The sequence below is a fragment of the Papilio polytes genome, unplaced genomic scaffold (assembly GCF_000836215.1).
Source record: "Papilio polytes unplaced genomic scaffold, Ppol_1.0 DF821733.1, whole genome shotgun sequence".
Taxonomy (NCBI): domain Eukaryota; kingdom Metazoa; phylum Arthropoda; class Insecta; order Lepidoptera; family Papilionidae; genus Papilio; species Papilio polytes.
The window spans coordinates 1,991,740-2,008,445 of NW_013527471.1; the positions used below are offsets into that span (position 1 = coordinate 1,991,740).

Sequence of the window (16,706 nt, forward strand, 5' to 3'; positions counted from 1 at the left end):
ACAATATATTTTTGAAAAATTCTTCTTTTAATAAAAAGCCCTACACTTACGTCACGCTTTATGCTATATATTTTCACTTCATTAAACTTAGGGGGTAAATGTTTTGGATAAAAACCCTAATGTGGTTTCCCACCGACCAAGAGACCATAAGTTGCTGCCAACATCAAGGAAGCAAGATTGTCATAGTCTGGAAAAACATTTAACTAGCCTACGAAGTTTTCTTTACTAAACATGCAGGCAGACGCAGGTAACAGCTAGTTGTTAAATAAACTTTATATAAATTAATTTCAAAACACAGTATATCATGTCTTAACAACCACGTTAGTAAACCCGAGATGTATTTATGTGGGATCGCGTTCCTGGGATCGATTCCACGAAGTCCTGTGGGACTCCTATTCGCCGCTCGCGTCCTGTCGACTGCAAGATTCTTCATTTGAATAACATAATATAAATTAGACTTTCCCTCGGGAGATCGTATTGTTTCAAGATATCTAACGGAATGGAGGACATGTTTGTGGCTTGTTTATTGATATAAAGTTAGGAATATTTAACAAAACAAAACAAAACACGTAATTATTGTTTTAAATTTAGTCGCATTGTTCTCAGACTTAAATTTGGTTAAAACATGATTATTAAAAATATCTGAAGTTTCCAGTTAAACATAACCTAAAATAAACGTCATTATTATTTACGCATCAGAGTTAAAGTTCACGTAAAGAAACATTAATAATTCAACTATTTATGGACATTTTGTGCTGAATTACCGCAACGCAAAGACTGTAATGAAAATCTCAGCGAAGCGACCAAAAGCAAACAAACAATTAATGCGTGCGCTTAAACTAATTCCAGTAAACTGTGCGCCGGAGGGAAGTCCTAATTAAAACGCCATACATCACGCGCGCCCGGGGATGCAGCCCGCTACCTCTATTACCGGAGACTGTAACTACGGTTTCTCGAATGAAAATCACTTCGGAATCATATCCCATCATTAGGACTTTAGAAAATATTTGATAGTTAACTTAGCTGGCTAGTCAGAGACCTAATTGTAGTACCTTACCCTTTCCATTCTTGTCTTAAGAGGAAAGGATGAGAAGGGACAGAGAAATTTACGATGGAGAGACGCACAGGACGGAGAATTATCCTCTTCATGTGCATCTCCGCCGTAGATTAAGGATAGGCAACGCATACGCAATTGCAGATGACTGTTGACAGAGGTCGCTTCGCCATTTCGGCGGTTCCAGGAGACAGATAAAAAAAACATTAATTAGAATTACCATTCGATTAAAATAATGTAGCCGATTTATTTAATAAATCGTTGATATGTAAGACATAAATCTCGCAACTTTATCACCTCGAATATAGCAGATCGAGTGACAACAAATGGTAGTGTCTGTATTCCCTATTTCGCAGTTTGTCATCCCGAATGGTTAATAAATTCCCTGTCATCGCGTCTCCTCTTCTCGCCGACTATTTCTGTAGTTCCCTTGCTCTTTTTACCGCCGGCTCGCGGTGTGCGTCCTTTTTTCTATAAAAGTCCCTGAATAAATCTCTGTCGTTAGAGGATGGCGAAGAAATTGAATAATATATGGTTAAGGAATGTTGTTTCGTTTAAGATAGTTTTATGTATAAATTTAGATAAGAATATGGGATTTAGTTGGAAAAAACCCTATCGGATGTTGAGTTAAAACCACATTAAACTTGAGATAAAAATGTGTGAGAGTTGAATTTATAACCTTTATATTCATTACGTCAGCATGGTTTTCTTTTTATCTGAGATCAGAAGAATTACATACTTCTAATATGACACTAAAGTTTATTTGATAATTAAGATTTAAACTCAACACAAACGTAAACTTAAAACTTTTTATTTTTTATATTATAATATGGCAAACGATAAACCGGCCAACTGAATTCGCCGAAATAGGGAAGCGAGTGCTGGCCACATCCGCAATGGATGCGTTGCTGTTTAATCGATAGAGCGAATCCAAAAGAGAAACTCTCTCTCTAATTATAAGACGCTTAAGTATAATCCACTATTTATTACAAAATAACCTTAACTATTAGCTACTCTAAGCTTTATAAAGTCGGTTAGAAAATAAAAACAAAAAATACACTTGGGAGAGATTGAATGTAATCTTACTAATATTATAAATGCGAAAGTTTAGATGCATGGATAGATAGATGGATGGATGGATGTTTGTTAGAGTTTGTAGCCTAAATGGCTCAACGGATCTCGATGAAACTTGGCATACACGAAGAGGATAGTCCGGAAGAACACATAGGCTACTAACTTTTGTTTCTTTGAACTCCACGCGGACAGAGTCGCTGGCGATAGCTAGTTTTTAATAAACTTATACCTCTGATTAACTTTGATACGTGAAGTTGTAGATCATCTCCAAAGAATATTGCAAACTAGCTGTTCCCATGCGACTTCATCCGCATAAAATTATAAAAAATGTATTGTTCACATTTGTCAAATTATCAATTGCAAATGTTAAAATGACATGACATGATGTCAAACCATGGCAACCTTACTTCTTTGATGTTGGCAACAACTTATGGTCTCTTTCCCACATTAGGGTTTTTATCCAAAATATTTACCCTTGAGTTTAACGGTGTGAAAATATATAGCCTAAAACGTGACGTAAGTGAAGGGCTTCTTATTAAAAAAAGAGTTATTCGAAAATATGCTGCGATTGCTGACATGTTAGGCAACAAAGAAGTGTTAGTTTACGCTTTATTATATAAGTATAGATATTTTACGACAGCGTATAAAGTGCAAACAGGATATAAATTATAACACGGCTAAACTCACGTGATAACATTCGGAGTTTAGCCGTGTTATAATTTATATAGTATAATGTCTCACGAAAGTTTTAATATGCAAACAGGATGTGTAAGAAATGTGGAATATTAGTTGTAAGATTGTCGGCTTGTCATGCGACATACGAGTCCTGTCACGGGATTAGAGAGATTATGTGACGAAAATGTCGACTAAATCCGCTAATGACACGAGAAATTATCAGTTCGTTTAACTAATAGCGGGAAACATCTGTTGTTGGTAAATTATGCATTTAATCTATACTTTAAAGTTAAGATGTTGTAGTTTTTATTATGGGTGTTCATTTAATAGTTTACTTTGAATTATGGTTGGTTTTCGAACTACCTTCAACCACTCGATAGTGTTTATGGTTCGATAAGTTCATAAAATGAGGTTCCGCACTCGGTAACTTAAGTTTTACTAGTTTGAAACCGAGTTTAAGCTAAAACTAATCAATCACTAGGTAATCTTACTAATCTTACTAATCTCACTAATATTATAAATGCCAAAGTTTAGATGGATGGATGGATGTTTGTTAGAGTTTGTAGCCTAAACGACTGAACGGATCTCGGTGAAATTTGGCATAGACGTAGAGGATACTCTGGAAGAACACGTAGTCTACTTACTTGAGTTTTTTTTTAATTCCACGAGGACGGAATCGAGCGCGAAAGCTAGTGATAAAATAAATAGAAACTTCAGAAACCAACCATTAATAAAGGTTAATTTTTATTATTTAGTTAGTTTCTTGTTGCCATTCTAGCTACCTAGGAGTATAATTGTGAAAAGATGGTCCATTGGTTGATTATCCTCTCAATAACCTAGCAAAGTATAAAGCATTGATTTTGTAGTTATTTTTAACTAAGAAAGGGCGACCGTGGCGCCGCCTGGCGACGCATCTGCACTCAATTACACGGTCGCTTGGCGCCGGTAATCGATGCCGACTTCTGCTGGGAATTAAGATTAAAGTAGCGACTTATATTTGTCCCACTGATGGTCAAAGCACTATACAAAAAGACTATTACAGTATAGTTTATTTCATTCAACACTGCACACTACGAGACATTTGCAATAGTGGAGTTTAAAACTATAAGATTCCGCTGTTAAACAGCAAATATTTCTACATCAAAGTGAAATAAATGCCTGAAACCTAGGAGAAAACTTTAATATCTATCTTATCTACAATTTTGTCATGGTTAAAAATCACATTTTATACGACGACAGCTGCACCTTGATTATTACAAAAATAAACAAAAGAACGCAACAAAAACAATTGTTACCTTCAACCAGTCTATAAATTAACTTACCTAACGTCGGTTAACACAACAAGCAGTTAGAGATAAGACTGCGATTACGGTTAACGTCAGCGTTGGGTTAACGACGGTTTACGACGGTGTGAGCAGGCTCCGATCTTAACCGACGATTTAGATGCGCTGTTTACTGATAAGACTAGACTACTGGTTGTATCGATTGTTAGTTACGCTTTACTTTTGAAAGGTGGTAAAAATGCTTTAGTTAAAGTGATACATGGCCTTGAATGTAGATAAGTGTCACACTATATTGACTGAAAAGTAAATTTAACAGCTGCTTTTGTACTTGAATGCTTTTCTCGTCTGTTGGTGATGAATATATTAGTGCATTTTAATATCATACTAATATTATAAATGCGAAAGTTTAGATGTATGGATGTTTGTTAGAGTTTGTAGCTTAAACGGCTAAACGGATTTCCATGAAATTTGGTACAGATGTAGAGAACAGTCTGGAAGAAGACATAGGCTACTCACTTTTGATTTTCTTTAATCCACGCGGACGGAGTCGCGGGCGAAAGCTAGTATTTACATAAACATGTAAATACATTCCAAATATAAATGAAGATTTAAGATTTATTTCCGTTAAATTACAATGCACGCGTGGACATTTAGATATTCGCAAACGCAACTATAAAAGCGCAACAAAGAGGTCCGTATCGCTTATCTCAGATCTGAGTAATAATTACAATCCCCGACATCTCAATCCCGGCTCCCAATTACCGGTAGAATGAACAAAAATAATTATTTTAAAGAAAAACTCGATTGTTACAACCCTATTGCAAACACTAACTTATTAAAATACAAACTAAATTCAACTCTAACTTTACGCGATAGAGTACAAATTCTGTTTTCGTTTTTAGGAATCATATTGCGTTAAGTTACTGAAGGGTACTTAATGGGCGGAGCGTCACCCCTACCACGTTTGAACGCAGAAGGTGGGGCGTTTGTCATTCGTGATCCAGCAGTGGGGGTTGACGGATGTGTATTCAGTGATCGTTCGGGAACATCGCGAGTCGTTAGCAACACGAATAACCGTTCGTCTGTGGTCGTCACTTTGTTTACACTCGTGTCACGATCTAAGCGATGTTAATGTTAACCAGTTAAATCGTTAGTTCCGTTTGTAATTGCCAGACAGACATTTGTATGATAAATGCGTCTGATTTCTGCAAAGCGTCTGTTCAACGTCGATTAGTATTATGTAGCACAGATATGGCGTAAATGCTTCGTTATATTAAATCTATAGTTGCCTTGCTAAAACAATCTCAATAATCGTTTTAAATTCTTTGCTAGTGATCTTATAGTGTAGTCAATTATATTGTTTGTCCAAAATATTATTCACTAGCTTTCGCGCGCGACTCCGTTTGCGTGGTATTTAAATAAATGAAAGCTAGTAGCCTATATGTTCTTCCAAACTATCTTCTACGTCCGTACCAAATTTCATCGAAATTTGTTCAGCCGTTTAGGTTTCACATTTATAATATTAGTCTGAAGTATGATTTTGCCTTGAATACCAAAATGTAGTTAATTTCCTTCGTTTTTAAATGCTAATTATTGTAAGATGTTCTTAAAAAGCGAGTGATACCTACAAAAAGGAAAGTTAGTTATGTCATAAATAAAAGAGTCATAAGTAAAAGAGAACTAGACGTATTTAAAACGGTTGATAACAAGTAGGTAATAAAATATAGGATTTAACACAATGTGAGTAAAGAATCGACAGGCGTGGTTTGCAAGACAGACTGAGGTATTACGACTTGTACGTGACAGGCTGAGAACTTTTTGTATGAAGTCGTGAATCAATGAGTTTAGAATACTCGGTTTAATGATTGCTTTGAATCTCAAGGGATACGTGACTTGATTACATTTGTAGACGTTTGTTAATTGTTTTTTACACTTATTTTACAACCTGAAAACGTAGAAGAATGTATAGCTATTCGTTTCCCAAAACAATTTATATGGTCATAAAAATTCTACTAATTACATTGACTTCTGAATATCATACTAATATTATAGATGGATAAATGTTTTTTAGAGTTTGTAGCCTAAACTGCTGAACGGATCTCGATTAAATTTGGCATATATGTATACGGAAGTCTGGAAGAACACATGGGACAGAACATACTCTCTTTTGTTTATTTATAGTTCACGCGGACGTAGGCACGGGCGAAAGCTAGTAGAAATACAAACCTAATAAATACATATAAAACTGGTTGAATCCTTATATTATAATAATTTTACATAAAGATCTCAGTAAATGATATCGCTAGAAACATGCAACTCATGTCATCTACGATCATTAAAGCTTGAGCATTGTGACTTATTATCAAAGCTGGTGACATTTCGATGTGAATAATAAATATAAAATAATATTAATTAGTCAATTTATTTATATTTTATTCTCAACAAAGTTCGTAGAATGATAATATAACAAGATATTCAGACAGTCATAATATAGATAAACGTATAAATTTACGAACCGAATTACATCATAAAATATGTCTTTCGACGTTCAATTTTTTTTTTAATTACATGTAGGTTTATATTTTTTATATTATAAGGCGGCAAACGAGCGTACGACCACCTGAATTCGCCGAGAAAGCATCTCTGCCCAGAAACATCCAATACTTCAGATGCGTTGCCTACCCTTATTCAACGGAGAAGGAAACATAAAGAGGATATTTCCCTATGCGTCTCATCCACCGTCAAATACACTTTCCCTTCTTATCCTTTCCTTGTAAAAAATGGTGGAAAAGAAACACATGTTGTATATATAAATATGTGTATTTCTAAATTATCTACACTACTCTACAGTTTGTTAACTCCGTCTTATATAAACAAAATCATTACCTCTTCTCGTACTCGTTAGATGTGTCACAGAGAGCGGGCAATAGATCTGTCAATCATCACTCAGACAGTCAAACATGCAGACAATTCGAGTTGAACTTTTGGTGATCATGAATGTAGACATCAATGGACATGGTATGCTGAATGGTGTCGATAGAGATAGCAAAGATGTCGACCAAACCAACGTATTTTAATTTTTTTTATACTAGAGTTGACACCCCTAATATAGGTAGGCTCTAGGATAGCTATAGTGAGGGGATTTTTAAATTATTAGTAAGATAAAAGTGTTTTTTTTTTTAATACAGAGATGTAGTTAGCGAGAAAGATAACTATGTTTTGTAGAAGCTTTAATTACCTAAATTAAATTTAGACCCTCTTGTAGTCGCACTAAATTACTGTAGGTAAACTTCGAGGATCGGAGGGTCATCACTATAGGTAAAATTTAACGAAGTACAAAAATTAATGAGGCGTATACTTTATTACCTACTTTTAGGAAGTTGTTAATACTATTTTATTTAAATTACATTTACATATATAAATATGAATGTATACAATTAAAAAAAAAAGTTATTTTAGATACCCTAAATTCATATTTAAACAATAAATGCCACACCGTAACGATGTTCAATATTTCATAGAATAACGCAAGGGGTAGGTTGTGGGTGAGGCTGTGCGGACGTCCGGCGGAAGTGGGCGGGGCGTAACGCCGCCATTTTGCGCGCGTCGCGCCTGCGCGGCCACATCAAAGGGATGGGGTAAAAACGTGGGAGAGAGCTTTTTTTTTTAAAAAACGAGAATGTATTCGTACTTTCCTGGAATTGCTTTGGGTCTCTCGGGATTCGGGAATAAGAATTTATTACGGACAGTAGTGAAATTTTCTCTTAAAATAAAGAATATTTTAGTTAAATTGTATGCAATCTAGATATTACTCTCATTCAGTTCTTAGTTAGACCTTTAAGAATTATCTGATATAATAATACGTGGTCTTTTTTTACAAAGTAGAACTATTAATAAATAGCGATATCGATGTAATCATAATCACTAAAACCTTAACAGAACACTGAAACAAAACAGAACACCTGGGAAAAATTTAAACAAATGCACGTAAATTCCGTTTACGTTGCACCTTTCTAAAACATCGTTATTAACGTTATACGGTAGGTATTTTCATTTCTTAATTAACCAAATGTTAATCGTATAATGTCTCCCTGTTACCAGGCGAGCATAGCTGCGACAGGCGCGCATAAATCACGCCGCGTCGACCCATCCATCACGCGGCCGCTGACTATCAATCGAATAAACCGAAATAGTATCAAGCCGATGTTGTCCTAGTGATGTGCGTTTGATTGCACACGTCTTAGAGAATTATTTCCTTTTGGTACGATTGGTTAAGAGAATCAGGAATGTAAGATAGTTTAACTATCACACTCAGAAATTGGTAGTTACTAGCACCGTCACTTAACGTGGATTTCTCTTAATAAACTTTCACTACATAAGTTTATTAGTGATCGAGTAACAACTCTAGAATGAAATGGTTGAGAGAAGGTGAATTGAAAAACAAATTCAATACCAATATAAGCCAAGGATTGGTCTATTTATTAACTAGTTACTGTTTACAGTCTGTCAGTACTGTCAAACAATTTATTAAAAGTTTTCACGTTTTTCACAACACTACAGTTTTATCTGGTTAACTTTCTCATAAAAGCGATCAGAGACGATTCACAAATATGTTTCGTCCAGTTCAAACATTTCGTTCTAAATCTGGAACCATCATGAAAACATCGTGTTCGCCTTTGATCTCACCGGCGAATGGAGATTTGATTCATTTCGGACAATAGCATTATAACTAAATAGTTTTTTGAATAAACCAGCGTTTTTATCAATGACTGCTTATTGAGTGAAATTACCAGTAAGGGAGTGGAATATCTGGTGCAATAAAATGGCGCATTAGTTCGAAATAGTACAAGATATAAGATTTATTTTCCATTATTGGTTTACAATAATTTGCCGTTTACCATTCATATAACATAGATAAAAGATGTCATTAAATTGTGTTTGTACTGACCATAAACGATTATGTTTTCTGTTACATTGTTTCTGGTTGTATAAAACCTATAAAAAGTCAATTGGTCGTAACATTTGTAATTTGATTGGTCAATAATGCGATATCGTCGAGCTCCTCATATGAAATCAACGTAAAAGATCAACATAAACATACATATCGCTGTAAACTACAAATGTTTCAATCGGGCTACGCGTTATGAACATCTCAGCGATAAAACTCGACGATCACGATAAAAAAATGTACGCGGAAGGCGATTTAAAATGTAAAGTCGATGTGAACAGCCGCCGTAAAGCAACGCAAGACATGGGACCGGACAAGTTATGACGAGCCGTGAACTGTGATTGAATTAGTCAACGCGATTAATGACCGCGTACCGTCGGACAAAAAATGTCGTCGTTAATAGAGCCGGGCTTGTTAACGCTACCGAATTAACGACGGCCGCTATCGCGCGATTGCAACACCTCCGATATACCTACCTCCGCGGGGCGGGCCGGCTCGCGATCGATATCGAGCGGCTGGCTGCAGGGCGTCTCGCTCCCACACCGGGTCTGTATCGCAACGGACAGGGAGGAGGCACGCCCCTCGGGCCCCGGCGCCGCCCCCTGCCGCCCGGCCGCCCGGCGCGCCGCGCTCCGCGACCAGTGTGCCGCGCGCGTGCGTCCCGAGAGCGCGCCGTGCCATGCGCCGCCCGTAGCCTAACCGCCACCATGCTCGTGCCTCCCGAGATGATGGCGGCCCAGTCCAAGCTCGTCTACCAGATGAATAAGTACTACAACGAGCGGGTCGCCAACCGCAAGGCGCAGATCGCCAAGACGATCCACGAGGTGTGCCGCATCGTGCAGGATGTCCTCAAAGAGGTGGAGCTGCAGGAGCCGCGCTTCATCTCTTCTCTCACCGACTACAATGGCCGCTTCGATGGCCTCGAGGTCGTCTCGCCGCACGAGTTCGAGATCGTCATCTACCTCAACCAGATGGGTGTGCTCAACTTCGTGGACGACGGCTCTCTGCCAGGCTGCGCCGTGCTTAAATTGAGCGACGGCCGCAAGCGCTCTATGTCGCTGTGGGTGGAGTTCATCACCGCCTCAGGCTACCTATCTGCGCGCAAGATCCGCTCACGTTTCCAGACGCTGGTGGCGCAGGCGTGCGACAAGTGCTCGTACCGTGACTGCGTCAAGATGATCGCCGAGACGACCGAGGTGAAGTTGCGTATTCGCGAGCGATACATCGTGCAGATAACGCCGGCCTTCAAGTGCGCAGGGCTTTGGCCACGTTCAGCGGCACACTGGCCGCTGCCTGCCATTCCGTGGCCACACCCGAATATCGTGGCCGAGGTCAAGACTGAGGGCTTCGACCTGCTGTCCAAGGAGTGCCTTGCGCTGCAGGGCAAGAACTCCGCTATGGAGGGAGACGCGTGGGTACTGAGCTTCTTTGAGGCGGAGAACCGGTTGCTGCAGGGCGGCTGCCGGCGCAAGTGCCTCAGCGTACTCAAGACAATTCGCGATCGGCACCTCGATTTGCCCGGCAACCCTGTCACCTGCTACCACATGAAGACGCTGCTGCTGTACGAGTGCGAGAAGCATCCGCGCGAGCACGAGTGGGATGAGGGCGCGCTGGGTGATCGCATCAACGGCATCTTCTTGCAACTGATTTCATCGCTGCAGTGCCGCCGTTGCCCGCACTACTTTCTGCCGCATGTTGACCTCTTCAAGGGCAAGTCGCCGACGGCGCTCGAGAACGCCGCGAAGCAGGTGTGGCGGCTAACGCGTGAGATGCTCACAAACTCCAGAGCGTTTGAGAAGCTGTGAGCGCTCTATTCCTACAATTAGTCCTAAGTGGAGTGAGTGAACTAGTGATTACCGAGTATGTTATTTGTTCTCGAGTCATTTATTTAGTGTTTGCGCGGTGCGGTAGTGCGGTATTGCGGTAGAGTGGTAGTGCGATAGTGCGGTAGTGCGGCCGGCGAGTGCGGTTGCCCGGACTGACTGTAAGTACAGTGTTACTACCCGACTGGTACTTGCACTTTGCATATTATTTGTGATATAATGTAAATAATTTACTTGTACAATTTTAGTGATATTTAATTATTTGAAAATATTAAAAAGTATGGTGTATTTATTTGACTGAGACATTTTAAAGTAGGCTTACGTACTGATATTACAATAAACAGATTTAAAATTATTTACATCTTTGATTTCTGGTAACAAGTTATCCCGAACAAACGATTTCAACGACAAACGTCGACTGAAGGCAAGAGATACAAGAAGCCGTTGCACACACATTATTTCCATATATTTTCAACACGAATACTTCCAACAATTTATTTAGTTGTCAATGTAACATAAATTATTATTTAAACATATTATACGTATTCATGTACATTTAAATGTTTTTACCACACTGGCAGAGGCATACTAAATAATAAGCTTGTTGGAAATTAATTTAGCTATTAAGAGTTCCTAACAAAGATCCCATGTTAAAAATACAATAAAACCACATAAGTAAAAATTTCTTCACTTACAAAACTTAGACCAACACTTTTACTCGCTGATAGTCTTTGAATCGACTTGGAAACATCTTAGAAGTCGGTTACAATTTATCCGATGTTTTTATTTGAAAAAGATTTAAAACCCATCACTTCTGACATCAAGGATTTGGTAGCTATGATGAATAATTGTTATAAATTAACTTTAGCTAAATAGATGCGTATTAATCACGCAAAATTTGAATATAGACAACATTATTTAAAATTCACACATCGAAACAGATAAATATGTATTTTATGTTAACTATAAAAAAGGTTTAAATTCCGTTAACACAATTAATTACTTCTACTATTGCTTGTTAACTAATTAGTAATGTTTTTTTCAAAATCCTATACCACCTATATCTATATTATTATAATAAAGCGTAAACACACACTTCTTTGTTGCCTAAGATGTCAGCAATTACACCATATTTTTGTATAATTCTTTTTTTAATAAAACGCTTTACACTTACGTCACGCTTTAGGCTATATATTTCCACGCCATTAAACTTAGGGGGTAAATATTTTGGATAAAAACCCTAATGTGGGAAAGAGACCGTAAGTTGCTGCCAACATCAAGGAAGCAAGGTTGTCATCATGTCATGTCATTTTGACATTTGCTATTGATCATTTGACCAATGTAAACGATGACAACAAATGTAATGATGAAGTCGCACAGAAACAGCTAGTTGGTATATAAAATTGAATGCCTTTAACAATTTTTGACATACCGTATAGGCCTTATAATGGCGGGACAGTGCCCCTATCGAGGCAAACAATATTTATTCTATGTATTAAAACTATTAGAGACAAAATAGTTTAGGCTTCCTATTTGAGCACTAACACTTTATGCATTTTTATAACTGTCTACCAACCCCTTAAGGGATCAAGTATGAAGCAAAGTACAATTAAAAATTAAAAACATTTCTATGCAGAACTAATAGTTGCCCGCAACTTCGCGTGACATTCGGCAATTTGGCCACATTATTAATTATTCAAATGTTAACCTAATATGCAAATAACCCGTATGTTATGACAAAAATCTGTTACAGCATAAAATAAAATCTATTTATAACTATTTTAAACTACAGAGTTAAACCTTTGATCAATCTTACTAATATTGTAAATGTAAAAGTTTGGATGGATGGATGTTTGTTAGAGTTTTTAACCTAAACTGCTAAACGGATCTCGATGAAATTTGTCATAGATGTAGAGGAGTCTGGAAGAGCACATAGGCACTTATGATTTTTTAATACCACACGGATGGAGTCGCGGGCGACTGTTATACATAATAAACAAAAGCAACGCAAGAAAAACCTACATAAATAAGGGACTAACAAATAAGAACTTATATCCCTGCTTACGTAGTGTCGGCTTACAAGAATGTATAGTGCGTGCGTGTCCGGAGATAGCAGCGACATATATTAATGGAGGAGATATGTTTGTGGGCAGGCTTGGGGTATTTCGGCCTACCGATATGCTACTGGTACATACGATATCTATACTAATATAAAACGTAAACACACAGATATATAGAAAGTCAAACTAATTATTATCTATACTAATATAATAAAGCGAATATACACACTTTTTTGTTACCTAAGATGTCAGCAATTACAGCATATTTTTGAATAATTCCTTTTTTAATAGAAAGCCAAACACTTACGTCACGCTTTAGGCTATATATTTTCACGCCATATAACAGGGGTAAATATTTTGGATACAAAACCTAATGTGGAAGAGACCATAAGTTGCTGCCAACATCAAGGAAACAAAATTGCCATGGATTTTCAACGTGTCATGTCATTTTAATATTTGCAATTGATAATTTGACACATGTAATTTTATGAGAATGAAGTCGCACGGGAACAGCTAGTAATATAATAAAGCGTAAAAATTCACTTCTTTGTGGCACAGTATATTTTTTTATAATTCCTTCTTTAATAAAAAGCCCTACACTTACGACACATTTTCACGCTATTAAACTTAGGCGGTAAAAAGATTGGAAAAAACCTTCATGTGGGAAAGAGACCATAAACTACAAGCTGCCAACATAAGGAAGCAAGATTGCCATTTATGCATATGAATATCGACACTTACAATTGAGAATTTGACAAATGTTAAAAATATAATAATTTCAAGCGGATGAAGCCGCACGGGAACAGCTAGTTGATAATAAAACAACATATTGATAGCTTAAGTAAGATTTTTAAACACGGCCGAAGGATTTGAAATGCCTAAACAACGGAGTTTTGTACAAATTTTTTCGTCATGGTTTTAATTACTTGTAGTTTGTAATTTAATACAAAAGATAATCTCCAGTAACAAGTAAGAAAGGAACAAAGTGACAATCTAACTAAAAGTTTAAAAAACTATTTCAAAATCATATCACAAAGGACAAAGCGTACATGCACAAAGTTTGTAAGCCGAAATAACTGTAGTAGACATCATCACGTACTATAATCGTATATTAATCGAGGAACGTGTTCTGCATCTGTCTATAGTAGGAGACATTAATTCCCTACCCATGTAAGTAAAATTTAACATCACACATAACTCAGTCTTAAACACGTCATAAGTGCTGAATTATAGCTCATGTGATCAAATTTTCTGTATAATTTTTCGCAGTGGGTATCGAATTTAATTCTCTCACTGTACTATTTGACTTATAGCGAGGTTATGAACCGAAGGCGCCACAGCGCAGGCAACACAGCGCATACTAATCCATACAAATAATAAAATACACTTGTCACGATGTCCGTCATTATTAAGGAAATATGAACCCCGTTAGATCATAAATCAAAATGTACTTTGATGATGCACAAATGTTTTTATATACTAGCATTTGCCTGCGACTCCGTCCGCGTTTTAAAGAAAAGTTAGTAATTAACCTCTAATCCAGACTGTGTTCTACATCTGTGTTAAATTAATCGAGAACAGTTCGGCTGTTAAGCCTACAAACTCAAACATCAAAACGTCCATCCATTCCAATCTTTCGTATTTATAATTTTATTAATATTTTTGTTGAATCTCGAGCACCATTTGAATAAGAAACTAAAATTATACCTGCGAAATTTCTAAGGACATTTGACTTAGGCTCATTTGAGGCGTATTTCGTCAACAACACGGCAAACGCTTGAATGGTTTTATAGTTGTGAATTTAACTATCATCATCATCATCATCACCAGCTCACTATACGTCCCCACCGAGGGGCTCGGAGCCTACCCTAAGTTAGGGTGACTAGGCCATAGTCAACCACGCTGGCCAAGTGCGGGTTGGTTGACTTCACACATATCTTTGAATTTCTTCACCGATATGTGCAGGTTGCATCACGATGTTTTCCTTCACCGTAAGAACGTCGGGTAAATTATGTACATATGAAAATTAGAAAAAATCGAAAATCACATTGGTACACGGCGGGATTCGAACCCAAGACCTGTAGATTACAAGTCAAGTGCTCAAGCCACTGAGCCACCGAAGCTCCTTTTATATTTAACTATAAATATTACCAAAAATATAGTTAAACACGTGTGTTAACTTGGTTAATTATTTCGCCATAATATACACTGCGTAAGTTAAAAGTACTTAACTATTTTATGAGTTGGCCTTTACCGCTATTTAGTTTTTTTTTTCTCTTTAGATTGATAAATCTGTTATGGTTATTAAGTTTATTTTATTACTAGTGTACAGCGACTTCCGACTATCTACGCTTCCCTTTAACATCTTGGGAAGGGGGGGGGGGTGGCTGAAAACCAGCTCGACACTGGACCTCAACCAGTATCGGTTAAGCTGAGCCTCCCCCTTTTGCCATCTGTTACAATTTTTTTATTTTGTACAACTCTGTGTACATTCTTGGATGGCAATAAAGAGGTTTTTATTTTATTTATTTATTTAATTTTCAAGTACTTTCTAAGCCTAGGCATAATGTTTAAATAACGATGTTCTTTCAACAACCTGCGCCGTCGGCAGCTAGAATCACCATATAAAAGGGTTAACGTACTCAAAACTAACATATATCAAACTAGGAACTGTTGTGCGATTGTCGATTGTTTCGCAGCCAATTCAACTGTTTAGTTGCACAACTAAAAATGGAGTAGTGCACCTTCATATAAGGGCATAGGAATCAAAGCGATACTAAACAATTAAGAAATAGTTTAGTAAAAAATGTGCGCACGTTCTAAATTTTTTAAAGTAATGGATAAAGGTAAAAGTCTAAATAAACTCTGTCTACAAAACTTACGAAACAAAACGTATTAGTTTCTAGTGACATTTTGTCGTAAGAACACATTAGGCAAATAGATTTAAAAAATTCACCAAACGAACTGCATATAATTCTTTTGGGAAGGATTTAGTGCGGACACGCCGCGGCTATGGTCGCCTGGTATCTAAAATTGGAAGTTAATGGTCAATTACTTACCTTATAAGTTAAGTTTGAGACTTTAACTTTAAGTTTTACGATAACTTAAGATAGTTGAAACGCTTTTAGAGATAAACTTATCAATATGGCCGCGCTTGCAACATTATTTAAATAAATTTTATAACATTTACACACTAATTTTATTTAATTTTTAGCGTTATCCCTGTAAAAAATAAAGCGAACACCTGAGCGAACACAGGATACACCATTAGTATGTAGGTATTTAAGTTTTATAACCGTGATCTTTCATAATTCGAGTCACTTCAAAACAATCAAATCAAAAAGAGTTACTTCTCAAGAAATATATATGTTTTCGTTAAATATATCGATAACATTTCTTACAATACACTTTATTTAACTTTTTTATCCATAACTTGACACTAAACGAGAGAAACATAATAGTAAAAAAAGCGTTATAATAAAAATTTATAACTTTAAAATGTTCCAAAGTAAAGCGTTGTGTTTGGACACGTTCCCGCCCATTCCGGCCTCCTCATTATGACAGTTATTTGTGCCCTATTCAATAACTCACCTCCTGTCCACCCATTTTATTATTAATACGGTCTCACACAAATATAACACTCGGGGGCATTTTGTTAAAAGTAATTGATACTTTAACAATCTTAGTATTTAGCTATTAAAAAACAAAACCGACTTCCAAACAAAATACACGAAAAACAAAACAAAATGCACTAAAAACAAAACAAAATATTCTCAAAAAAACAGTACA

At 36.9% G+C, this 16,706-nt stretch overlaps 2 protein-coding genes across 6 annotated transcripts in view; one reads left to right on the forward strand and one right to left on the reverse strand.

Annotated features, from left to right (window-relative positions):
* The window catches only part of LOC106108267 (neurobeachin), a 302,082-nt gene that overhangs the window by 63,875 nt on the left and 221,501 nt on the right, over positions 1–16,706 (reverse strand). The window lies entirely within an intron of this gene.
* Positions 9,382–11,212, forward strand: LOC106108269 (protein mab-21). Its single transcript, XM_013289377.1, has one exon. It carries the CDS (start codon positions 9,397–9,399, stop codon positions 10,837–10,839), a length of 1,443 nt encoding a protein of 480 aa, XP_013144831.1. The 5' UTR covers positions 9,382–9,396; the 3' UTR covers positions 10,840–11,212.